The 26,663-nt window shown below is 43.0% G+C and overlaps 1 protein-coding gene across 3 annotated transcripts in view; it reads right to left on the bottom strand.

Annotated features, from left to right (window-relative positions):
- Positions 1 to 13,705: 13,705 nt before the first annotated feature.
- The window catches only part of LOC125524852 (GDSL esterase/lipase EXL1-like), a 30,508-nt gene continuing 17,550 nt past the window's right edge, over positions 13,706 to 26,663 (bottom strand). The window contains exons 2-5 of one of the 3 annotated variants that reach the window (XM_048689875.1): positions 23,185 to 23,315; positions 22,835 to 23,068; positions 21,708 to 21,960; positions 13,706 to 14,112 (exon numbers count right to left, since the gene is read on the bottom strand). In XM_048689875.1, the coding sequence (XP_048545832.1) occupies positions 13,925 to 14,112; positions 21,708 to 21,960; positions 22,835 to 23,068; positions 23,185 to 23,315 (806 nt within the window). In that variant the 3' untranslated portion in view covers positions 13,706 to 13,924. The remainder of the gene's footprint in view (positions 14,113 to 21,707; positions 21,961 to 22,834; positions 23,069 to 23,184; positions 23,316 to 26,663) is intronic. The other 2 variants (XM_048689876.1, XM_048689877.1) reach the window with 2 other exon arrangements.

Raw genomic sequence — 26,663 nt, 5'->3', positions numbered from 1 at the left:
CTGAATTACGTGGCTTAGGTCGTCAGCGTCTGGGGGTCGCACATAAGTGCCCTGGAAATTGTCGAGGAATGCGGCTTCCAGGTCCTCCCAACAGCTGATTGACCCTGTTGGCAGGCTGTTAAGCCACTACCGGGCTGGTCCTTTAAGCTTGAGTGGGAGGTATTTGATGGCGTGGAAATCATCGCCGCGGGCCATGTGGATATGGAGGAGATAATCCTCGATCCATACCGCGGGATCTGTTGAGCCATCATATGATTCGATGTTTACGGGTTTGAAACCCTCGGGGATTTGATGATCCATTATTTCGTCTGTGAAGCACAATGGGCGTGCGGCGCCTCTGTATTGGGCGATATCATCACGTAGCTCCAATGAGCTTTGTCTACTGTGTTCGGCCCTGCCGAATTTGTGGCCGGCGTGACGGTTATCGTCTCGAGCCGTGGGGCACCTACGCGATCCGTAGATCGATCTTGTTTGCCTTGCCTTGTCCTCCAACATGTCTCATTAGTCCGGCGCATATTCCTGTGCCTTGGTACGGGGTGCGGCTTGGGTGGAGGGCCATGAGGCCTCTCTGTCGCGGCCACGAGGTGGCATGTCGGCTGCGTCAAGTGCTTCCTCCTCTAATCGGGGTAGCAACCTGCGCTTTAGGTAGCACTTGGAGGGGCGTTCGGGTTTATGCTCTTCGGCCGCAAGGACATCAGTCCATCTATCGACTAGCCGATCTTGATCGGCTTTAAGCTGTTGCTGTTTTTTCTTGAGGCTTCTTGCCGTGGCCATAAGCCTGCGTTGAAAACGCTCTTGTTCGACGGGATCCTCCGGCACGGCGAATTCGTCGTCGTCGAGGCTTGCCTCGTCTTCGGAGGGAGGCATACAATTATCATCCTCGACCTCTCTGTCGACCGCTCTCTCGTGAGGGCTGGTTTCTCCATCCTCCGGTGCTAAATCTTGCTCGGGGGGATGTTCTTCGGCGCTTTCCGGGGTATTATTATCTCCCGTGCTGGAATCGCTGTTTTTGTGTTGGCGGGATTTTGAGCGGTGCCGCTGACGCTGGCACTTTTGCTGTTTCTTGGAGGGGTCATCCTCCGCTGTTCCATCGCCCTCTCCCTCTTTTGGGGTGTCCACCATGTATATGCCATATGACGAGGTGGCTTTCCAGGGCCTAGTAGGTGCTGGTTCTTCATCATCTCCTTCATCGGTGTCCATACCGTCGATGTCTTCGGAGTCGAAGTCGAGCATGTCGGTTAAGTTGTCGGCAGTGGCTACAAAGTGGGTGGTGGGTGGGTTTTGAATTTCTTCATCGTCCGTACCCCAACCTTGCTGACCGTAGTCCGGCCAGGGCTCTCCTGATAAAGAGAGAGACTTTACTGATTTCAAGATATCGCCGAAAGGCGAGTGCTGAAAGACGTCCGCGGCCATGAACTCCATGATCGGCGCCCAATCGGATTCGCTCGGTAGGGGCGCGGAGAGTTCGGAGTCCGAAGAAGAATCCGGCTCCATGGAGTCACGAGTCTTGCAGAGTACGTGGCTGGTGTTCGGCTCAACCGCCATTGGGATCGCAGCCTCCGAGGTGGCGTCCAACCGCCCATCCTCGATCGACGCGGTCGGCTCCGAACTAGGGGTCGAAGCCGATGCGGGTGCGGCCTCCAGGGCTCTGTTCGGCGGCAGAGCTAGATCATGCTCGTCGTGACAGTGCGGCGCGCTCGGCAGTGGTTCGAATCTGTTGAAGATCAAGTCCCCGCGGATGTCGGCCGTGTAGTTTAAACTTCCGAATCTGACCTGACGGCCAGGGGCGTAGCTTTCGATCTGCTCTAGATGGCCAAGTGAATCGGCCCGCAGTGCAAAGCCGCCAAAGTCGAAGATCTGTCCGGGGAGGAAGGTCTCACCCTGGACTGCATCGCCATTGATGATTGTAGGAGCCATCGGGCCTGACGGCGACGGCACAGCGGAACTCTCAATGAAAGCACCAATGTCAGTGTCAAAACCGGTGGATCTCGGGTAGGGGGTCCCAAACTGTGCGTCTAGGCCGGATGGTAACAGGAGGCAGGGGACACGAAGTTTTACCCAGGTTCGGGCCTTCTCGATGGAGGTAAAACCCTACGTCCTGCTTGATTAATATTGATGATATGGGTAGTACAAGAGTTGATCTACCACGAGATCAGAGAGGCTAAACCCTAGAAGCTAGCCTATGGTATGATTGTTGATGTGTACGTTATCCTATGGACTAAAACCCTCCGGTTTATATAGACACCGGAGAGGGTTAGGGTTACATAGAGTCGGTTACAATGGTAGGAGATCTGAACATCCGTATCGCCAAGCTTGCCTTCCACGCCAAGGAAAGTCCCTTTCGGATACGAGACAGAGTCTTCAATCTTGTATCTTCATAGTCCAGGAGTCCAGCTGAAGGTATAGTTCGGCTATCCGAACACCCCCTAATCCAGGACTCCCTCAATATGCTTGAGTATTTAAGTCTCATGTCAAAACTAGACTATTGCTTTGAACAATATAAAATTCCAAATGTCCATGCTACAAACAAAAGAATATGAGATGACATGTTAGGCAGCATTGCACATCAAAAATTCTGTTTCTATCATTTACCTACTCGAGGATGAGCAGGAATTAAGCTTGGGGATGCTGATATGTCTCCAGCGTATCTATAATTTCTTATTGTTCCATGATGTTATATTATCATTCTTGGATGTTTTACAATCATTTTATATCAACTTTATATCATTTTTGGGACTAACCTATTGACCCATTGCCAGTTGCTGTTTTTTGCTTGTTTTTTACATCGTAGGAAATCAATATCAAACAGAGTCCAAACACCATGAAACTTTTTGTGGACTTTTTATGGACCAGAAGACCACCAATAAGCCAGAGCAGCACCTGGGGGGGTGCCCCGAGGGGGCATAATCCACCAGGGCACGCCTGGGGGCCTAGGCGCGCCCATGTGGGTTGTGACCACCTCGGTGGCCTCGTGCACCCCCTCTTCACCCTATAAATTGCCAAATATTCCTAAACCCTCAGAGGAAACCCTAGATCAGAAGTTCCACCGCCTAAGGCTCTGTAGCCACAAGAAACCAATCTAGACCCCGTTCTGGCACCCCGCCAGAGGGGGGAATCATCACCGGTGGCCATCTTCATCATCCCGGCGGCCACAACGATGAGGAGGGAGTAGTCCACCCTCGGGGCTGAGGATTTGGACCAGTAGCTTTGTGTTTAATCTCTCACTCACGCGTTCTTGAGATGTCACCATGTTCATGTATCGCAGGCTTTGTTAATATAGTCGGATCATATGGTGTTTTCCCCTCTCCATCTTGTGATGAATTGAGTTTTCCCTTTGAGATTTCGTTTTATTGGACCGAATACTTTTATGATGAGAGCACTGGATATATGTCTTGCATATGAATACTCATGGTGACAATGGGGTATCATATTGATTCACTTGATATGTGTTTTGGCATCCAAATCGCAGATTCCCGTAGTGACATTGGGGTAATCTATTCATAGGGGTTGATGCACGTTCTCGCCTTTTGTTTCTCCGGTAGAAATCCTGGGGCACTCTTTGAGGTTCTTTGTGTTGGATTGAGTATTATGAATCTGAAATTATTTGGTGTTATTTTAGTATGAACTCTTGGATAGATCGATCGGAAAGAATAGCTTCGAGGTGGTTTCGTACCCTACAAACGATTTCTTCTTATATTCTCCGCTAGATAGGAACTTTGGAGTGATTCTTCATTGCACTTTGAGGGATGGTTATATGATCCAATTATATTAGCACTGTTGAGAGATTGCACTAGCGAAAGTACGGACCCTAGGCCTCATTTTCAAGCATTGCAATATCGTTTTTGTGCCTATTTACTATTTTCTACCTTGCTGTTTTTATTTATTTAGATTGTAAAAATATATTTCTACCATCCATATTACTCTTGTATCATCATCTCTTCGCCGAACTAGTGCACCTATACAAATTGCCATTGTATTAGGTGTGTTGGGGACACAAGAATTTCTTGTATTTGATTGGAGGGTCATTTGAGAGAGACCATCTTCATCCTACACCTCCGATGGATTGATAAACCTTAGATCATCCACTTGAGGGAAAAAATTTACTGTCCTACAAAACTCTACGCTTGGAGGCCCAACACGCGTCTACAAGAATAAAGTTGCGTAGTAGACATCATTTAGTCATCCAAATAGCATCCACTTTGCATCTCTCCACAACTGTTGCCTATATATACATGGTCACTGGCTTGGCAGAATACTAAAAAAATTTAGTACACTAATAAGGGTGGGAGCATCTACCTTACTATTAACAGAATACCAAAAAAATAGTATGCTAATAAGGGTGAGAGCGTCTACCTTACTTGTTGGAAATATGCCCTAGAGGCAATAATAAAAGCATTATTATTATATTTCCTTGTTCATGATAATTGTCTTTATTCATGCTATAATTGTGTTATCCGGAAATCGTAATACATGTGTGAATAACAGACACCAACATGTCCCTAGTAAGCCTCTAGTTGACTAGCTCGTTGATCAACAGATAGTCATGGTTTCCTGACTATGGACATTGGATGTCATTGATAACGAGATCACATCATTAGGAGAATAATGTGATGGACAAGACCCAATCCTAAACATAGCACAAGATCGTATAGTTCGTTTGCTAGAGTTTTTCCAATGTCAAGTATCCTTTCCTTAGACCATGAGATCGTGTAACTCCCGGATACCGTAGGAGTGCTTTGGGTATACCAAACGTCACAACGTAACTGGGTGACTATAAAGGTAGACTACGGGTATCTCTGAAAGTATCTGTTGGGTTGACACGGATCAAGACTGGGATTTGTCACTCCGTATGACGGAGAGGTATCACTGGGCCCACTCGGTAATGCATCATCATAATGAGCTCAAAGTGACCAAGTGTCTGGTCACGGGATCATGCATTGAGGTACGAGTAAAGTGACTTGCCGGCAATGAGATTGAACGAGGTATTGGGATACCGACGATCGAATCTCGGGCAAGTAACATACCGATTGACAAAGGGAATTGCATACGGGGTTGCTTGAATCCTCGACATCGTGGTTCATCCGACGAGATCATCGTGGAGCATGTGGGATCCAACATGGGTATCCAGATCCCGCTGTTGGTTATTGACCGGAGAGTCATCTCGGTCATGTCTACATGTCTCCCGAACCCGTAGGGTCTACACACTTAAGGTTCGGTGACGCTAGGGTTGTAGGGATATGTATATGCAGTAACCGAATGTTGTTCGGAGTCCCGGATGAGATCCTGGACGTCACGAGGAGTTCCGGAATGGTCCGGAGGTAAAGAATTATATATAGGAAGTGCTATTTTGGGCATCGGGACAAGTTTCGGGGTCACCGGTATTGTACCGGGACCATCGGAGGGGTCCCGGGGGTCCACCGGGTGGGGACACCTGTCCCGGGGGCCCACATGGGCTGTAGGGGGTGCGCCTTGGCCTACATGGGCGAAGGGCACCAGCCCCAAGAGGCCCATGCGCCTAGGGTTTCAAAAGGGGAAGAGTCCCACAAGTGGAAGGCACCCCCTAGGTGCCTTGGGGGGAGGGAAACCTCCCTTGGCCGCCGCCCCCCTAGGAGATTGGATCTCCTAGGGCCGGCGCCCCCCCTAGGCCCTCCTATATATAGTGGGGGAAGGAGGGATTTTAACCCCATGCCTTTGGTTGCCTCCTTCTCCCTCTCCAACACCTCCTCCTCCTCCATAGCGCTTGGCAAAGCCCTGACGGAGTACTGCAGCTCCACCACCACCAAGTCGTCGTGCTGCTGCTGGAGCCATCTTCCTCAACCTCTCCTTCCCTCTTGCTGGATCAAGAAGAAGGAGACGTTACACTGACCGTACGTGTGTTGAACGCGGAGGTGCCGTCCGTTCGGTGCTAGGATCTCCGGTGATTTGGATCACGTGTGTTCGACTACCTCATCCCCGTTCTTTGAACGCTTCCGCTCGCGATCTACAAAGGTATGTAGATGCATCCGATCACTCGTTGCTAGATGAACTCATAGCTGGATCTTGGTGAAACCGTAGGAAAATTTTTGTTTTCTGCAACGTTCCCCAACAATGGCATCATGAGCTAGGTCTATGCGTAGTTCTTCTTGCGCGAGTAGAACACAATTTGTTGTGGGCGTAGATGTTGTCAACTTTCTTGCCGCTAATAGTCTTATCTTGCTTCAACGGTATTGTGGGATGAAGCGGCCCGGACCAACCTTACACGTACGCTTACGTGACACCGGTTCCACCGACTAACATGCACAAGTTGCTTAAGGTGGCTGGCGGGTGTCTGTCTCTCCCACTTTAGTTGGAGCGGATTCGATGAAAAGGGTCCTTATGAAGGGTAAATAGAAGTTGACAAATCATGTTGTGGCTTTCACGTAGGTAAGAAAACGTTCTTGCTAGAACCCTACTTCAGCCACGTAAAACTTGCAAACAACAATTAGAGGACGTCTAACTTGTTTTTGCAGCAAGTGCTTTGTGATATGATATGGCCAAAGTTGTGATGAATGATGAATGATATATATGTGATGTATGAGATGTTCATGCTATTGTAATAGGAATCACGACTTGCATGTCGATGAGTATGACAACCGGCAGGAGCCATAGGAGTTGTCTTTATTTTTTGTATGACCTGCGTGTCATTGAGAAACGCCATGTAAATTACTTTACTTTATTGCTAAACGCGTTAGCCATAGTAGTAGAAGTAATAGTTGGCGAGCAACTTCATGGAGACACGATGATGGAGATCATGATGATGGAGATCATGATGATGGAGATCATGGTGTCATGCCGGTGACAAGATGATCATGGAGCCCCAAGATGGAGATCAAAGGAGCTATCTGATATTGGCCATATCATGTCACTTTTATTATTTGATTGCATGTGATGTTTATCATATTTATGCATCTTGTTTACTTAGAACGACGGTAGTAAATAAGATGATCCCTCATAATAATTTCAAGAAGTGTTCCCCCTAACTGTGCACCGTTGCGACAGTTCGTTCGTTTCTAAGCATCACGTGATGATCGGGTGTGATAGATTCCAACGTTCACATACAACGGGTGTAAGACAGATTTACACATGCAAACACTTAGGTTGACTTGACGAGCCTAGCATGTACAGACATGGCCTCGGAACACAGAAGACTGAAAGGTCGAGCATGAGTCGTATAGAAGATACGATCAACATGAAGATGTTCACCGATGTTGACTAGTCCGTCTCACGTGATGATCGGACACGGCCTAGTTGACTCGGATCATGTTATACTTAGATGACTAGAAGAGGGATGTCTATCTAAGTGGGAGTTCATTGAATAATTTGATTAGATGAACTTAATTATCATGAACTTAGTCTAAAATATTTACAATATGTCTTGTAGATCAAATGGCCAACATAGTCCTCAACTTCAACGCGTTCCTAGAGAAAACCAAGCTGAAAGACGATGGCAGCAACTACACGGACTGGGTCCGGAACCTGAGGATCATCCTCATAGCTGCCAAGAAAGATTATGTCCTACAAGCACCGCTGGGTGATGCACCTGTTCTCCCTGCAGAACAAGACGTTATGAACACTTGGCAGGCACGTACCGATGACTACTCCCTCGTTCAGTGCGGCATGCTTTACAGCTTAGAGCCGGGGCTCCAAAAGCGTTTTGAGAGACATGGAGCATATGAGATGTTCGAAGAGCTGAAAATGGTTTTTCAAGCTCATGCCCGGGTCGAGAGATATGAAGTCTCCGACAAATTCTTCAGTTGTAAGATGGAGGAAAATAGTTCTGTTAGTGAGCACATACTCACTATGTTTGGGTTACATAACCGCTTGACTCAGCTGGGAGTTAATCTCCCGGATGATGCGGTCATTGACAGAATCCTCCAGTCGCTTCCACCAAGCTACAAGAGCTTTGTGATGAACTTCAATATGCAGGGGATGGAAAAGACCATTCCTGAAGTATTTGCTATGCTGAAATCAGCAGAGGTAGAAGTCAAGAAGGAACATCAAGTGTTGATGGTGAATAAAACCACTAAGTTCAAGAAGGGCAAGGGTAAAAAGAACTTCAAGAAGGACGGCAAGGGAGTTGTCGCGCCCGGCAAGCAAGCTGCCGGGAAGAAGCCAAAGAATGGACCCAAGCCCGAGACTGAGTGCTTTTATTGCAAGGAAAGTGGTCACTGGAAGCGGAACTGCCCCAAATACTTAGCGGACAAGAAGGCCGGCAAAACAAAAGGTATATGTGATATACATGTAATTGATGTGTACCTTACCAGTACTCGTAGTAGCTCCTGGGTATTTGATACCGGTGCAGTTGCTCACATTTGTAACTCAAAGCAGGAGCTGCGGAATAAGCGGAGACTGGCAAAGGACGAGGTGACGATGCGCGTCGGGAATGGTTCCAAGGTCAATGTGATCGCCGTCGGCACGCTACCTCTACATTTACCTACAGGATTAGTTTTAAACCTCAATAATTGTTATTTAGTGCCAGCTTTGAGCATGAACATTGTATCGGGATCTCGTTTAATTCGAGATGGCTACTCATTTAAATCCGAGAATAATGGTTGTTCTATTTATATGAGAGATATGTTTTATGGTCATGCTCCGATGGTGAATGGTTTATTCTTCCTCGAACGTAATGCTACACATGTTCATAGTGTGAAAACCAAAAGATGTAAGGTTGATAACGATAGTCCCACATACTTGTGGCACTGCCGCCTTGGTCACATAGGTGTCAAACGCATGAAGAAGCTCCATGCAGATGGAATTTTAGAGTCTCTTGATTATGAATCATTTGACACGTGCGAACCATGCCTCATGGGTAAAATGACCAAGACTCCGTTCTCAGGAACAATGGAGCGAGCAACCAACTTACTGGAAATCATACATACTGATGTGTGCGGTCCAATGAGTGTTGAGGCTCGCGGTGGCTATCGTTATGTTCTCACTCTCACTGATGACTTGAGTAGATATGGGTATATCTACTTAATGAAACACAAGTCTGAAACCTTTGAAAAGTTCAAGGAATTTCAGAGTGAGGTTGAGAATCAACGTGACAGGAAAATCAAGTTTCTACGATCAGATCGTGGAGGAGAATACTTGAGTCAGGAATTTGGCACACACTTAAGAAAATGTGGAATAGTTTCGCAACTCACGCCGCCTGGAACACCTCAGCGTAATGGTGTGTCCGAACGTCGTAATCGCACTCTATTAGATATGGTGCGATCTATGATGTCTCTTACCGATTTACCGCTATCTTTTTGGGGCTATGCTTTAGAGACTGCTGCATTCACTTTAAATAGGGCTCCGTCGAAATCCGTTGAGACGACACCGTATGAATTATGGTTTGGGAAGAAACCTAAGCTGTCGTTTCTAATAGTTTGGGGATGCGATGCTTATGTCAAGAAACTTCAACCTGAAAAGCTCGAACCCAAGTCGGAAAAATGCGTCTTCATAGGATAACTATTGGGTATACCTTCTACCTCAGATCCGAAGGCAAGATCTTTGTTGCCAAGAATGGATCCTTTCTAGAGAAAGAGTTTCTCTCGAAAGAAGTAAGTGGGAGGAAAGTAGAACTTGATGAAGTATTACCTCTTGAACCGGAAAATGGCACAACTCAAGAAAATGTTTCTGAGGTGCCTGCACCGACTAGAGAGGAAGTTAATGATAATGATCAAGATACTTCTGATCAAGCTCCTACTGAAATTCGAAGGTCCACAAGGACACGTTCCGCACCAGAGTGGTACGGCAACCCTGTCTTAGAAATCATGTTGTTAGACAACGGTGAACCTTCGAACTATGAAGAAGCGATGGCGGGCCCGGATTCCGACAAATGGCTAGAAGCCATGAAATCCGAGATAGGATCCATGTATGAAAACGAAGTATGGACTTTGACTGACTTGCCCGTTGAGCGGCGAGCCATAGAAAATAAATGGATCTTTAAGAAGAAGACAGACGCGGATGGTAATGTGACCATCTATAAAGCTCGGCTTGTCGCTAAGGGTTATCGACAAGTTCAAGGGGCTGACTACGATGAGAATTTCTCACCGGTAGCGAAGCTAAAGTCCGTCCGAATCATGTTAGCAATTGCCGCATTCTATGATTATGAGATATGGCAAATGGATGTCAAAACGGCATTCCTTAATGGTTTCCTTAAGGAAGAATTGTATATGATGCAGCCGGAAGGTTTTGTCGATCCTAAGGATGCTAACAAGGTGTGCAAGCTCCAACGCTCTATTTATGGGCTGGTGCAAGCATCTCGGAGTTGGAACATTCGCTTTGATGAGATGATCAAAGTGTTTGGGTTTACACAGACTTATGGAGAAGCCTGCATTTACAAGAAAGTGAGTGGGAGCACTGTAGCATTTCTCATATTATATGTAGATGACATACTTTTGATGGGAAATGATATAGAACTCTTGGACAGCATTAAGGCCTACTTGAATAAGAGTTTTTCAATGAAGGACCTTGGAGAAGCTGCTTATATATTAGGAATCAAGATCTATAGAGATAGATCGAGACGCCTCATAGGTCTTTCACAAAGCACATACCTTGATAAGATATTGAAGAAGTTCAATATGGATCAGTCTAAGAAGGGGTTCTTGCCTGTGCTGCAAGGTGTGAAATTGAGCTCAGCTCAATGTCCGACCACGGCAGAAGATATAGAAGAGATGAGTGTCATCCCCTATGCCTCAGCCATAGGTTCTATTATGCATGCCATGCTGTGTACCAGACCTGATGTAAACCTTGCCGTAAGTTTGGTAGGAAGGTACCAAAGTAATCCCGGCAAGGAACACTGGACAGCGGTCAAGAATATCCTGAAGTACCTGAAAAGGACTAAGGAAATGTTTCTCGTTTATGGAGGTGACGAAGAGCTCGTCGTAAAGGGTTACGTCGACGCTAGCTTCGACACAGATCTGGATGACTCTAAGTCTCAAACCGGATACGTGTATATTTTGAATGGTGGGGCAGTAAGCTGGTGCAGTTGCAAGCAGAGCGTCGTGGCGGGATCTACATGTGAAGCGGAGTACATGGCAGCCTCGGAGGCAGCACATGAAGCAATTTGGGTGAAGGAGTTCATCACCGACCTAGGAGTCATACCCAATGCGTCGGGGCCAATCAAACTCTTCTGTGACAACACTGGAGCTATTGCACTTGCCAAGGAGCCCAGGTTTCACAGGAAGACAAGGCACATTAAGCGTCGCTTCAACTCCATTCGTGAAAATGTTCAAGATGGAGACATAGATATTTGTAAAGTACATACGGACCTGAATGTAGCAGATCCGTTGACTAAACCTCTCCCTAGAGCAAAACATGATCAACACCAGAATTCCATGGGTGTTCGATTCATCACAATGTAACTAGATTATTGACTCTAGTGCAAGTGGGAGACTGTTGGAAATATGCCCTAGAGGCAATAATAAAAGCATTATTATTATATTTCCTTGTTCATGATAATTGTCTTTATTCATGCTATAATTGTGTTATCCGGAAATCGTAATACATGTGTGAATAACAGACACCAACATGTCCCTAGTAAGCCTCTAGTTGACTAGCTCATTGATCAACAGATAGTCATGGTTTCCTGACTATGGACATTGGATGTCATTGATAACGAGATCACATCATTAGGAGAATAATGTGATGGACAAGACCCAATCCTAAACATAGCACAAGATCGTATAGTTCGTTTGCTAGAGTTTTTCCAATGTCAAGTATCCTTTCCTTAGACCATGAGATCGTGTAACTCCCAGATACCGTAGGAGTGCTTTGGGTATACCAAACGTCACAACGTAACTGGGTGACTATAAAGGTAGACTACGGGTATCTCTGAAAGTATCTGTTGGGTTGACACGGATCAAGACTGGGATTTGTCACTCCGTATGACGGAGAGGTATCACTGGGCCCACTCGGTAATGCATCATCATAATGAGCTCAAAGTGACCAAGTGTCTGGTCACGGGATCATGCATTGCGGTACGAGTAAAGTGACTTTCCGGCAACGAGATTGAACGAGGTATTGGGATACCGACGATCAAATCTCGGGCAAGTAACATACCGATTGACAAAGGGAATTGCATACGGGGTTGCTTGAATCCTCGACATCGTGGTTCATCCGATGAGATCATCGTGGAGCATGTGGGAGCCAACATGGGTATCCAGATCCCGCTGTTGGTTATTGACCGGAGAGTCGTCTCGGTCATGTCTACATGTCTCCCGAACCCGTAGGGTCTACACACTTAAGGTTCGGTGACGCTAGGGTTGTAGGGATATGTATATGCAGTAACCCGAATGTTGTTCAGAGTCCCGGATGAGATCCCGGACGTCACGAGGAGTTCCGGAATGGTCCGGAGGTAAAGAATTACATATAGGAAGTGCTATTTCGGGCATCGGGACAAGTTTCGGGGTCACCGGTATTGTACCGGGACCACCGGAGGGGTCCCGGGGGTCCACTGGGTGGGGCCACCTGTCCCGGGGGGGCCACATGGGCTGTAGGGGGTGCGCCTTGGCCTACATGGGCCAAGGGCACCAGCCCCAAGAGGCCCATGCGCCTAGGGTTTCAAAAGGGGAAGAGTCCCACAAGTGGAAGGCACCCCCTAGGTGCCTTGGGGGGGAGGGAAACCTCCCTTGGCCGCCGCCCCCCTAGGAGATTGGATCTCCTAGGGCCGGCGCCCCCCCTAGGCCCTCCTATATATAGTGGGGGAAGGAGGGCTTTTAACCCCATGCCTTTGGTTGCCTCCTTCTCCCTCTCCAACACCTCCTCCTCCTCCATAGCGCTTGGCGAAGCCCTGACGGAGTACTGCAGCTCCACCACCACCAAGCCGTCGTGCTGCTGCTGGAGCCATCTTCCTCAACCTCTCCTTCCCTCTTGCTAGATCAAGAAGAAGGAGACGTTACGCTGACCGTACGTGTGTTGAACGCGGAGGTGCCGTCCGTTCGGTGCTAGGATCTCCGGTGATTTGGATCACATCGTGTTCGACTACCTCATCCCCGTTCTTTGAACGCTTCCGCTTGCGATCTACAAAGGTATGTAGATGCATCCGATCACTCGTTGCTAGATGAACTCATAGATGGATCTTGGTGAAACCGTAGGAAAATTTTTGTTTTCCGCAACGTTACCCAACATTACTATGGTTGCTTTGGATATGTAGAAATGATATTCTATTTGATGGAAAAATCTCTTTGTATGTAGGTTATATTCTATTGTAAACATTTGCTTCATATGTGATCTATGCTACATCAAATGGAGTACTGATCACTGCTAAAGGCAGCGTATATGCGGTTGGAGCAGGTGGCCATGGAGGTTTTTACCCAACATGGGTGGCAGCATATTCTCCGTATTGGTCCACCAACTCTTTAGACATAGGCATAGTTTTAGCCTCATATGACTTTACTATTGACAATATGTCATTCTTCGTGTTGGTTGTGTTCATCTTTGTTATGCAGGGGAAAGGTGTTTCTCATCATGCTTGTCTCCACTTGATGGTACATTTTGAGTTAATAAAAGTGCCATTTATCAACAAAAAGATTATTGTTACTAGCTATGGTGTATAAGACACTCTAACAACATGGAAACACAATGGGAGGAGTCACTACCATTTTGTTTAATTTTCCTCTACACTAACTGGAAAGGCTGCCCGCTCGCAACTCCGGCTCCTCTTGTTGATCAAATTTAGGGTATGAACTTAACTGCTGTCATATGCACATCGACACCCACATTAATGCATATAAATGTGATCAATTTGGTGTAATTGTTGTTGCACAAATACATTTTGGGGTAATTTATATGGAGATACAAATACTGAATTGAAAGTGGCATATTTCTTATATATCACACTACTAGCATTCACACATTGTGGAAGGAGAAACGTTTTACTTGCTATATTTGTGAAACTTAGGTAGAGAGAATGTGAGTGTATTCACATTAGGTAGTGTAGGTTTTGATGGAAGATCTCATCAATCACAATGTTGTACGCCTTTTCGGTACAATGAAAACTATCCCAAAAAATATAGTCATAAGCGTTTGGACATGCAGGGTGGTATTGAATGAATATTGCCGCATTTAGCACATTGCTGCCACAACACCCCTCAGTTACCTCCTGGAAACCTACAAAATGGAAAGTTTCAAAATATTTAGTACTAAAATGTTACGATGATAACACATCCATATCACATATTCCTAAGCGCAAAGATAGGAACTATTGTGATTTCTTTAATATATCATATGGTCCACTATGCAACTTTTGTTACTTTACTTCATATGAAGTTTCACAACACCACCGTAATGTATCCGCTACGAAAAGTTTTTATCACTGACCAACCATTGGAGGAGAAAATTCACGAAAGTTGGTTGGGAAAACCTACATACATTGACAAAATGTCGGTCGGTAATGCGTACATATTTGGTATCAAGCGGTCGATTGGGAATGCTTATATACCCATTGAAATTTTGGTTAGTAAATAACACCGACCAACCATTTGTGGCTAAATAGATTAATGCACACGGAGGAAGAGTCATAAATGCCAAATTTTGGCCAGTCAGCGAAGCTTACTACTCTTTCCCCACAACAATAATACATCAAAATCCCTAATTCCCCACTACGAGCCGCCGCTCAGGCCACCCTATTTTTCCCCAACAACGCGAAGCTTAGGGCATCTCCAACGCAATCATCAAATGGATGCCTAATGAGTGATATTTTTGCACTCATCACACAATTGTTTAAACTGGATAATCACAGAAAATTCAAGAAAATCACTCCAATATCGCCACTAATGAGTAATGAATTCGAGAGATCGCAAATCCTTTATTTAATTTGGTTTCACATGAAAAGAGGCCAAATATGGAGATAAATCATATTTTAGAAGTAAGTAAGAAAAGGGCCATTTGCATTTCTGTCCCTAACTCGAACCACCTAATCAGATATACCCCTAATTCGAAAGCCTGCTCAAATTTGCCCCTCCGCCGTTAGGTGCCTTTATAGAAATGCCCTTTTGCGTCGTTACCGTCCGGTCAAACAGCTTTGACCGTCCTGGAAAAAAATTGCAAAAAATCTAAAATTTTGTGAGATCGAAGATACTCATGTGCCCAAGGTGTGTGCAAATTTCTGTGCTATTTGGACATTCCAGGAGCTCGTGGCGAGGAAAAACAGTTAATATGCACGCTTGTGAACAATAAATTTGAAATAAAATAGCAAAAAAAATTAAAAAAATATGAATTTTTTTGGCATCAAAGTGGCTTGGGTGCACAAGGTGCTTGCAAGTTTTTATGATCAAATGACATGCGAGGAGCTCTAGCAAGAAAAAACAAAATAGTCATTTTTTCCCAAGTTTTTTCCTGAGCCAAATTTTGTTTTTTTCTCCACAAGCCCCTCCAATGTCCAAACACAACAAAAATTTGCACGCAGCTTGCAAACCCGAGCCTCTTTGATGCCAAAAAAATTTCATATTTTTTTGAATTTTCTTACTATTTTTTTGAATTTACTATTCACAGGCTTACATATTTATTGTTTTTCCTCTAACACGAGCTCTTGGAATGTACGAACGACATGAAACTTTGCACGCACCTTGCGAACCTGAGTATCTTTGTTCCCACAAATTTTCATATTTTTTAGAATTTTTTTTCTATTTTTTCAGGATGGTCAAAGCCCTTTGACCGGCTTTGACCTGCTTTGACCGGACGGTAACGGCACAGAAGGGTATTTCTGTAAGTGCACCTAACGGCGGAGGGGAAAATTTGAGCATGCTTTGAAATTAGGGGTAAGTCTGAGACTGGGCGCAAATTAGGGGCATAGATGTAAATGTCCCGTAAGAAAATGGAGAAAGAAGGAAGGAAATTGGAGGCGCAACAGTGAAGTCAAAGCGCAAGACGACATCTGGTACGAGCGCTCGCGCTCATAATAATAGTCATATAACACACCAGCGGTTCCGTAAGGTCCAACCCTCCAACTTCTATAAAGGGGCCAACACCAGAATCGTAACAAAGGAGCATCGAGAAGACCATTCGCAAACCAGAACCCATATTCAAACCGTAGGTGCCGCCTCTTCCCATCTCATCTCCATAACCACCACCACCATCATCTCAGCAACTCCCCTCCAAGTTAGCCATAAGTGTAATCATATGTCGCATTTGACAACCATTATAAGACATATTATCAATAAAGCATTTATCTTTATGTCTTCTCCAATGATTTCTTCTTGCAATCTAATCGCCATGTGTGAGTAATTCGTAAGGCAATAGGTTGAGGCATAGCCTTGCAACCTTATGTATTTTTATGAGGGATCAATGGAATGAATTTGACTTAACATCATGTATGTGCTAGAATTATTATGTAGTTGTCTCTTGTATCTTTCTCGTTCTATGACCCTGCTGGTACCCAAGATTTTGGAGATCGATGAAGGAGGAGGTTAGGAGTAGGGAGGACAGGGAATGCTATTCTGAACACCAGTGACTGAAAGGTTTAGTACGGTAACAGAATGCCAATCCTTTGGGATACATGAGTTGTAGTGATTAAACACCCAATGCTTTTGTCGGATTATATTCTTAACCACTAGAGCTTCTTAATAACCAAGGAAACCCCGTGCGACGGTAAGGGTCTGCGGTTGGGAAATCGACTCTTGATGTAGGTCTCGGGACGGTCAAGACATGTTTGGACACATCCCACACTTCGTCTTGTTGCAATAACATCTTAATGAGTGTCAGGACAAATTAAGATCATGGTGGTCCCTAGCAAAAATATATGGTTGTAAGAATCAAGTCCTCATACCCATGCCTGTTTTAATTCTAAGTGATTCACCCCTAAGGTTGTTAAGGTCCGTTTACAAAACTAGAATTTCGTTCTCTTGTAAATACTTGGTAGAGCATATGTCGTAGTGCACATCCTCTTTGTGGGTTTGATAACTCAGGGCCACTCCCCGGGTAAAGACAGGGAAACCTTGACCATCTAAACTGGATCCCAAAGGGCATTGATTCCCCCAAATGTCCGCGGACACATCCAGACGTGTACGTAGACATCCGAATGGAGACATCTCGCCCTCACATGCAACTCTTGTCATTTATAGCTTTCGGATTCAACATAGTGGTGGGCTCCAATGGATCCATTGCGTTGGCGATGAGTGGTGGAACATGGAGGCGTGGTGGAGTTCGGGGCCATGAGGGCGACATCTGGTGCGGGAATAGTTTGGAGGATTGTGAAAATACCTTGGTGCGAGTGTAGTTTTGGGTGGGTTAAGGGTGCTGGACGTTGACATGGATGACGTATGCACTCCCCTAAAGGTCCCCCAAGTTGGGGCCGGTCTAGGGGATTTCAGACATTTGTATCAGTCCGATGCAAAATGATGGTCCATGTTGGAGGCCCAAAAGTGTTGCGACCATCTAGTCCAGACATGCAAGGGAGATTTGATGTGTCATGTTGTAGGTGCCCTTACAGCTCTCTCCAGCCATCCTCCACATCACGCCATTGTCCTCACACCCAGCTGCCACCCCACAATGTCCCCATGAGCTCGAACCCTCCCCTCGGACCAGGTTGTTCCTTCCCACCCCGTCACCAAGATCTGCTACCTCGTTGTCATCCTAGCATCAATCAAATCTCAAGGAAGACTAGGCTAAACGTGTACTAAAAGACCGTGTCAGCCTTGGCGGAGCACTCCATGTGCCATCTTGCTTATCCATTGCCTCCTCCACGCCGTCCCGCCTCTTCGTCAGTTCCTTATAAGGCCACATGTTGGGCATTCATCTTCAAGAGACCATCCACTTGACATGCAACTACACTCTAGTGAGTTTTCTGCTCCGAGTCCATACAATCTCCTATGTGGATGTCAAAATATGTGTGTTATTTTTGTACCGTTCACGATTTGAAGAGACTAGGGTGAGTATGGGTTGAAGTATAGAGAAAATGAGATTAAAAACTCATAACTTAGTTGTTCTTGCGTTTGGTGAGTGTATGTGTAAGATTAGCTAGCTGTCGAGGTTTAGTTTCAGTAAAAATGCATGAAGCATTCAATTATTATCCTACACCGCGTGTAACTAAGATGCTAAAAGCTCCCTTGCATGGATCCATCATTGCAAATGATGTCTGCGGGTGCTGCTAACCTCCTTGGAGGGCATCTTCATGGTGGTTGTCCTGTCAAGCTCCGAGGGAAACCTCAGGTTTGGCTTGTCGGACCACACAGTGGCGACATGTGGCATCGTTTACCTCCTTGGAGGCACTGTTTTGGAGCTTCACCTGATGGATCTCGGAAGCGTGGAGGTGTTCGACCACCACGTGGACTTGGCTGGAAGGGTCATTTGCTTCGAGGGATACCCTTGATCTTGGCCTTCCGGATTGGGCGATGGCGGCGTCTGGCTCTGCCCACCCTCATGGAGATATCATACTTGGAGCATGTGCTAGCTAAAGGGGTCCAGAGGTGGAGTGATGCTGCTTCTACAACATAGATGACGATGGGTCTCGACGATGGATATGTCTTGATGGAAGAGTATAGGCCAGTGGCGCACTTTGGTGTCATGGTGGCGTCGACGGTAGTTGGGCCTGACAAGGTCAATGTGTTGATCCCTCCTAAAGTTGGGATGATGAAAGATGGGGGCCACGGATTCTAGGGCTGCTGCACCATTTGGTGCTCTCGGCTCACCGTGGGGCAGCTTGACGAGGTCACCATATTAGATGGTGTGTGTTGGTGCGAGGTCAGGGCACATCATCGAGCTTGTATGTGTAGCGATAGAGGTTATCAGGAAGGTGGCTTTGGGTTGATACATGTATTTGTTTTTTCTGGCTCTGTTAAGTAATATCATAAAGATGGTTGTGTGCATCCTTGGATGCAGAGGCCAGGGGTTTCAACTCCTTTTCAGGAAAATAAAATAAAAAACTAAGATGCTAAATAGCTCCCTAGAAACAAATAATTAATTGTAGCATATAATTGTACTTCATAGTTGTATTCTTCCTTGTAATTACCTTTTTTGCATTTGTATGTTAGTATAATATTGCTATCCCATCACTGCCATCAAAGAGTGCAACTTGTATGTCTAGAGTACAGTTTCTTAGATAAGGTTGGGGTTTAGCCAATATGCTATCACTAGTAGTAAAATTGCTCATGCATGTGCATTGACGGGTGATAGTAGTCCTAGTCACAATTATGTCAATATTAGGGAAATGTTGTACCTACTCTTAAGCATCAAACTATTTTTTGGGAAGGAACCAAGCAAGTAAAAAACTTAAAATTTGTTACAAATTGTAATTCTATTAAACCATGCAAGCTATCAACTGTACATGTTCTCACACAAACTTTAGATGAACGAAATAAAGAAGGGGCATATGTTATAATTCTTGGCAAGTAATGAAGTGTTGCGACTTTTGTTCATTGAATTAATGATTCATCATCCATGAATGCGGCTATTTATATATTGTTGTTTTACATGACTCAAGATTTGAACCCAAGGAAGAAGAATATGCCAAAGAAGATGCTAACGAAGGGGTATATGTTCATTGAACAATTTTTATAAAGCCCCTTGCAAAATCTCCTCTACCCACTAACATCAAAGCATCATAATCTTCTCATCCTGATCTATATATTTTTTGTTTCCATGTTTTTGAACTAATCATTTGTCAAATTGGTATGGATGTTCTTATATATGCATGTACATGTCCTGAAACTCATGTTGCTAAGCCAAGAATTCTCTCAATCAATGAAGAAACTACTGTGGCCAGGGAGCCCCTAGGTCTGGGGACTTATGAGGTTCTTGTCAATGTTGCAATAAGAAGGAGATCTATGTTGCCGTATCAATATGATGGTTTATGACATGTAAGTGATGTTACAAAGTCCATTGCATGGCCATCTAGCAAAGTAATCACCAGCCCTATTTGTTTTCACCACTTAGCTTGGACTATTTGTTGTGCGATGCCAACTAGTTATTAATCTACTATTCTTAAATAGTTGATCCTCACTAAGTCTAATTCTCTCAACATGCGGCCTTCCATCTCACCAAGTGTGTCATGTCAGCATCCACTAACACTATTTTACAACCCCATGCAGATCACATGCATACTCTTTGTTCACACATAGTGCAAGTATGAAATATTTCTATGTTAAAAACAGTAGCTCTTGATTTAGACCATTTCCTTCATTTATAATACATTCGAAATTAATACTCAAGTTCTTGCTACAACTTGCTGGGAAATCGCCTAGTTTCCAAATGAAGCCCTATAGGCTCGAGTTGTCTTACTCATCCTGGCACTAAGGTATTTCTATCAATTAGCTATAGAATTTTTTTTCTATGCGTACCAAACCCAGTAAGGCATGGTATCATGATTATCTTTTTAACAAGTACGAGAAAGCTAGGGGTTCGCGGAGCTTAAATAGTATCTAAGTGGCTACTAAATGCACTCATAAAATTAACCTCCTTACTTAATATTTTAACATGTTTCTTTACTATCGTGGTTTATGTTTGTTGATGAATCTAATCCAATATGATGCTTGTCAAAGGAGAATCTCCACCACCTCCACCTCACACTAGATTTGCAGACTATGTGACATGATTATGTGTAATTATTAAAAAATGTGACATGATTATGTGCGCTGTTTTTTTGTTGTGATCTTGTTATCATTCTAAATTAGTATGCTTTGGTTGATAAACATATACTATAGTTTTTTACTAGGTGTTTGACTTGCTTTGTGTTGTTGATAGCAATAGAGACCATTCTTGATCTTTTCTATTGTATTTGTTCATCTTTTTCTTTTGACAATGAGTATTTGTTCATCTTCCATTCTCCCTCTTTTGTAGCGTTGTACTAGATGCGATTGAGAGCTCTAGTGCAACACATGTGCTCCTATATCACTTTTTATTGTTGGAACTGTAACTCCTAAAATGAAACTAGAAGATATATTGAATAGTGTCTTCATAATGCAGAAACCGGAACAAGATTGAATGTGGTGTGTATTATGGTCTACGAGCATGAGGAGCTACCCATCATTTTTTGCATCAACTGGATGGTTTGTGTAATGGAGAAAATTCTATTTCATTGGACATGCACCTTTTGACTATCATTTTGTAAACCTGATGTATGTGGTGAACATATGAACAATATGTGTGAGAATTAATGTATGCCATTATCATCCGGTTGTGGCTTAATATTTTGGAGGATATGCATATTGATATTTTGAATCCACACTCTTTTGGTATAAAAATTCCATGGTTGCTTGGTCTGTGTGTCCATTACCAAATATCTAGATGTAAATTTAATGTTATATTTGCCCGTGGGGCAATGTTGGTTGGCAAAGACATCGCTGTCACATAGTCGCCTTGGAAAATCTCACAACTAGACCAATAGAAGGTTGGTCAACCAAGGCTATGTTGTCGGACAGTCGGTTGACAAATGATGAAACTAAGGTCCATCGCCAAAAATATATTGGTCAGGAAACCCGTTACACCAATGAAAGATTGCCGGTTAGTAATGAAATGACGGTTAGGAAAGGCCTTTCCCGGGTGGACTTTTGCTCATAGGATGGGCCGGTCGGCAGGATCCTTCACCTACTGACTTTCTCCATGTGAAAGTTGTTTTCCTGACCAATGTGAATGTAGAGGATCCAGTGTTGTTGTAGTGTTTTTGAGTTTACAAAATTTAAGAGGTTAATGTGTCCCGGTATTTCTACTAATATGGTTCTAAGACATCAATACTCTAAAATAGTAACAACCGGGGGACAGTGTACACTCACCATAAAAATCATGTTGTTGAATGAGATCAAGCAGATTGTAGTATATATCAAGATAAGCAAACCTTGAATCATGAACATTTCGTTCTGCATTTAATCTCTCAATTTCCTTTTCTATTCCAGAATTGAATAATTCTGCTGCTTGATTCTGAAGTGTGTCACATTCTCTTGATCCATGTTTTCTTTGGGATGGACAACATCCAATTGGCGGAATTCCGAAGAAACCAATCCTCTTTGCACCAATATCATTTAATTCCTATATAGAAGAGAATGTCAGACTGATTTCCTCTTACATATACGTGACCGGGTTGAATGTAAATCAATGGAAAATATAGGAATAATGAAAATGCAAGTAGTCAAGTGTAATCATTTATGAAACCCTTATAAGGAAATAATTATAAAACATTCTATGTTGAAACAATTTCTCAAAGAATTCAATGTTATACAACAAGTCAACAATCTAGTAAATTCACAAATACATTAATTATATACACTAGACGACACCCCGCATGTTGCATAGGATATTTCTAGAAACTAAAATCTCTAAGCAACATGAAGTAAATGATTGTATGACATGCATTCAATCCTTCAACGTAGATGTTTAGAAACTTTGATTACCAAAGAGACAATATTATTTAGTTGGGATGTTTAAGTACCATATTATTTTTTATTTCAAGGTAGAGCAAACAACTACGACACTCCGAAATACAAATTATCTAAATTCACCATATGTGCCCTCACTTACTAGTTGAAAGGGAGTTAGAAAAAAATCACATTGTGGTGCGAGAGATGCGAAGTATGGACTGGAGGAGGCATGCATGCAATTAATTACTAAAGCTAATAAGGGTTATGTGGCAATTGTGATGAGGTGCCATAGCTGCATGTGCTCAAAAACAAGTTAGCTAGGGCTATCTATTTAGATATAGAATATTTGTAATGGAACCGAAGGGAAACTTCACATGTACTATGAAAGTAATGGTTCATAGGAGTCTAGTGGAAATATGCAAAACTTTAAAACCTTCAAGAGCAAAAATAATTTATGGAGAGAGAGAGTCAAATGAGTTTCTGTGAAACAACTATAACCTCATAATTTTATAACCCTTACCATCATAAAATTGACTAACCCTTACCATAGTAAAATTGACCGCGGAAGAGATAAGAAATTTCACATAAGAAGGAAGATCATATTGATGGCGCCTTAGCGGAATTGAAAAATAATTATTTGCAATGTCATTTGCTCCCATGGCAGTAAAGTAAATGCCTTCAGAGATAACACGTGTCGCTTCCTCCTCCCCGACTAAAGTTATTAGCTTATCCTTATATTCAAGAAATAATTCAAGTTGCCCGGTACTTGAAGTAGCAGTCTGAAGCATGAGAGAATAGTATTTACAAATTATGACAACAAGATTAATTTCAAGTTAAATTGAAAATAAACAAAACAAAAACTATATTTTGAGCTGCATCTGTTATGTTTTTTTACCGCGGGTATCGAAGTTAAGGGATCATATCCACTGCCTCCAGAGGCAAACGCGACACCAGTAAGTAGGTCACTTAGTTCAAGATCATCTCCAATGTACGGTGGTAAGAACTCTTTGACTCCTAACTTAGAAGCTGCTTAATCAAGAAAGAAATTTTAATTAGTGATGTTTTCATATGATCTGATACCGCAATCTTTGTGTATAGATAAATTTCCAGTGTATTAGAATAATTTGCATACATAGGTAGGTACATATTTGGATATTATGAAAACTAATTTCAGTCAACATCGTAAGCGCTAAGAATAATTTGGAAGCAAATCATTATATATTTTGAAACGGGCCGTGCGGTTTCAACAGAAACTTCAATCGATAAATTATTTTTGATGAGTACGATTTATGAAGAAGAAAACTTCATATTTATCATTAGAACTTTTAATGTCATAGTGTCACCCGTCCGCTATTTTTTTAAGTCCTCCAATGTCACCCGTCCACTGTTTGCACTTTTTGCAAATCTGCAACCTATGTAGGTGGCTTTTTGTTAAAACCCATGTCTTCCTCACATGGCAAGTCTCTGTTGTGACTTTCTACTGGAAATCAAAATGAATACGAAATAAACATAATTGAATGGTATGAAAGAGGGAAAAAAGTTGCTTCCCATGCTTAATTCCAGAACTTTTTTGTTAAAACAAATCAGAGTGAACACAACTATAGAACCAATGATGAAATGTTTTGTACAGCTTAATCCTTTAACCAGTAACCATGACTATTCTTTTTATGCATATATGGAGTGAACTAAATTATGTTTCTTAGACATTAAATTGAATAAGTACCATGGTTTCATTTTTATACAAACATGTGTAAGGAGTTCAAGAATATATTTTTCCCGATCTACATATATATTTTTGCAAGTATTCCTGCCGATAAAAAAGTGGAAACTCAAACTACCTCTTCGAGTGAAGATATTTCCTTGATTTTTAGTGGAGGTGTGATCTTAACAAGCATAGTTTGACACGCCATAGTTGGTAAGGTAGTAAAATTTGTTTCTTGCCAACATGACGAGACTGTTAGACACCTATTTTTAGTGTAAGTTTGCTCTGCAGTGTGGATCATAGTTCAAGTGGCTTCAAACCTTTGCCCCTCACGTAGTGCGCGCAATATGTTCGACAACTGGTAGTAGGGTATTGACAAAAAAAATTCTGCACATAATTGTGAGGGTGGCAATCTTATTTTGGGCACTATGGCTTACTAGGGATGATGTTTTTTTTCACAAGAGATGTGTTTAATTTCCTATCTAGGTTGATCATTCCTGTACATTATGACTCTTTACTTATATCTTGTAGAGGACGGAGAACAGAGACCTTTTTATGATGGCTTCTACCCAGTTAGAGCGTATGACCAGGCATGATTTCCTCTTATCATAGATGAGGAGGTAATCTTTGGATAGGATTTACGCCATCTTAGGCTACCTTTTTTATTTTGTTGTAAAATGGAAGTTTGTGGTTATATTGAACACATTGATTGTGTGCATCATGTTATGTAGAGGCCGGGCATCCGTTTAGTGTCGTTGTATCATTTTTATATATCAACTAAATGAAAAGGTTCTTAATAAAAAAAAGAATGAAGGAATATTTTGTGAGCAATTTAATATTTTTCTATTGTAACACTAAACTAGGTTTAGTTGGTACTTGAATGGCAAGAGAGTTCACATCATTGCACAAGGTGCCTCGGTTTAATTGGGAAATGAGCAAGTTGCATTTAGGTCTTATTTTTCCTCCATAATAATGTGTGGGCATTCAAGTAAATATCATCTATATATTTTTATTTAAACAAATACTCCCTCTGTTCCTTTATATAAGGTGTATTTGTTTTGTCAAAAGTCAAACGAGTGCATGTTTGACCGGGTTTTCAGAAAAATATATCAATATCCACAACACCAAATTTATATTATTTGGTCCATCATGAAAAGTAGTTTCATATTTTATCTCTTAGGTATTACAAATGTTGTTATTTTATTCTATAATATTGGCCAAAACATTTAAATGGTTGACTTGCACGGAAATCAATACATCTTATATTCTGAAACGGAGGGAGTACATGCACTGCACATGTATTATGTTGTAACAGTAGGAGGGAAATGTTAAATGAAATTTCTAGTTGACTTGATTTTCCATAGTATGACCTCAACATTTCACCCATGCATTGAATGGGTTTCCGTTGTAATGCACTGACACTTACATAGTATGAAATAAACACTTTTATGATTATGTACCATGCATTAATGAAATTTCAACGAAGATGTCGACTGACATGGGTTAGATGAAATTTCGATGGAGCATCATACAACAAGCCCATTAAGACTCTGTTCAGTATGTAGGAAAAGCAAAGGAAAACCCACAGGAAACACATTCCTGTGGAATCGTTGTGTTTTGTCCTTTCGGTATGAAGGAATAGACTCGTTCCAATCCGATGGAAAGTTCCGATCTCCAACATTGTTACGGGAAATAAAACATCCATCCATAGCTCTTGTTTTCGCGCTGGCCCGAGGCAATCAGGGGAGGATCCGGCTTGCCTGCTCCCTCCTCATGCTCCCATCCGTGCTTCCACTCCATCCTACGGCTGTCTTTTTCTCTTTTTTCTTTCTAATCTAATCATCTCCCTCCTAATTTTAATAGGGTGGGGTCGGGCCTTATTTTATTCCAATCAAATCATGCCACGTATGCGGGAGCACGGATGGGCGCACGCCGGGGGAGCAGGCAAGTCTCGTCCATCAAGGGAAAGGCTGCTGCGAACCATGCACAATTTGAACCCACATGCATGTGAACTACCGCTGGTGCTCATCTTTCTAGCATTTAAAAATTACAAGATGTGACCCACATGATCTGATTTCCTCTAATTTGATTTCCTCTGTCCCGAACGGCAATTCTGTATGCAGCACAACGATTTTATTTCATGTGTTTTGTACCTCTATTCCTTTCTAGTTTCTGGGCTTTTCCTCTATCCTATGTTTTTCTTCCCTTTGTTCCGAACAGAGCCTAAATGGTGCTCACTATAGGAATTAATTTGGATGTGACATAAGAACCGCCGAGTTCGGAGTTCATCCATCAAGTTCCTATTGTTTTTATTTCTTTGTAGTTTTAAATTTAAAACTCCGGTGCACAATTGTGACCGCTACCTTTCCATCTCATGTATTGCTAACATTTTTGAAAATTGGTAAAATTTGCAGAGGTTACTTTGATGCGGCAGTTGAACCAACAAATTTAAAACACACTCGTCAATTAGGGTGCAGTCGTGTCAGCATGCGTAAAGTGTACATATCCCACATTGATCGACCCCACTCAAACTCCGTCATAAAACGTCAAGAAGGTAGATGATTAAACTGCTGCGGTAGGTATATTGATATGTATACCTCAAAATTATGTAAGAAGTCGACTGGTGCACTTTCAGTTCATCATTGATCAGGTCCACTCGAGGCTCGCGGGAT

This window comes from Triticum urartu, chromosome 7 (assembly GCF_003073215.2).
Source record: "Triticum urartu cultivar G1812 chromosome 7, Tu2.1, whole genome shotgun sequence".
Taxonomy (NCBI): Eukaryota; Viridiplantae; Streptophyta; class Magnoliopsida; order Poales; family Poaceae; genus Triticum; species Triticum urartu.
This window is presented reverse-complemented; position numbering and strand designations above follow the sequence as displayed.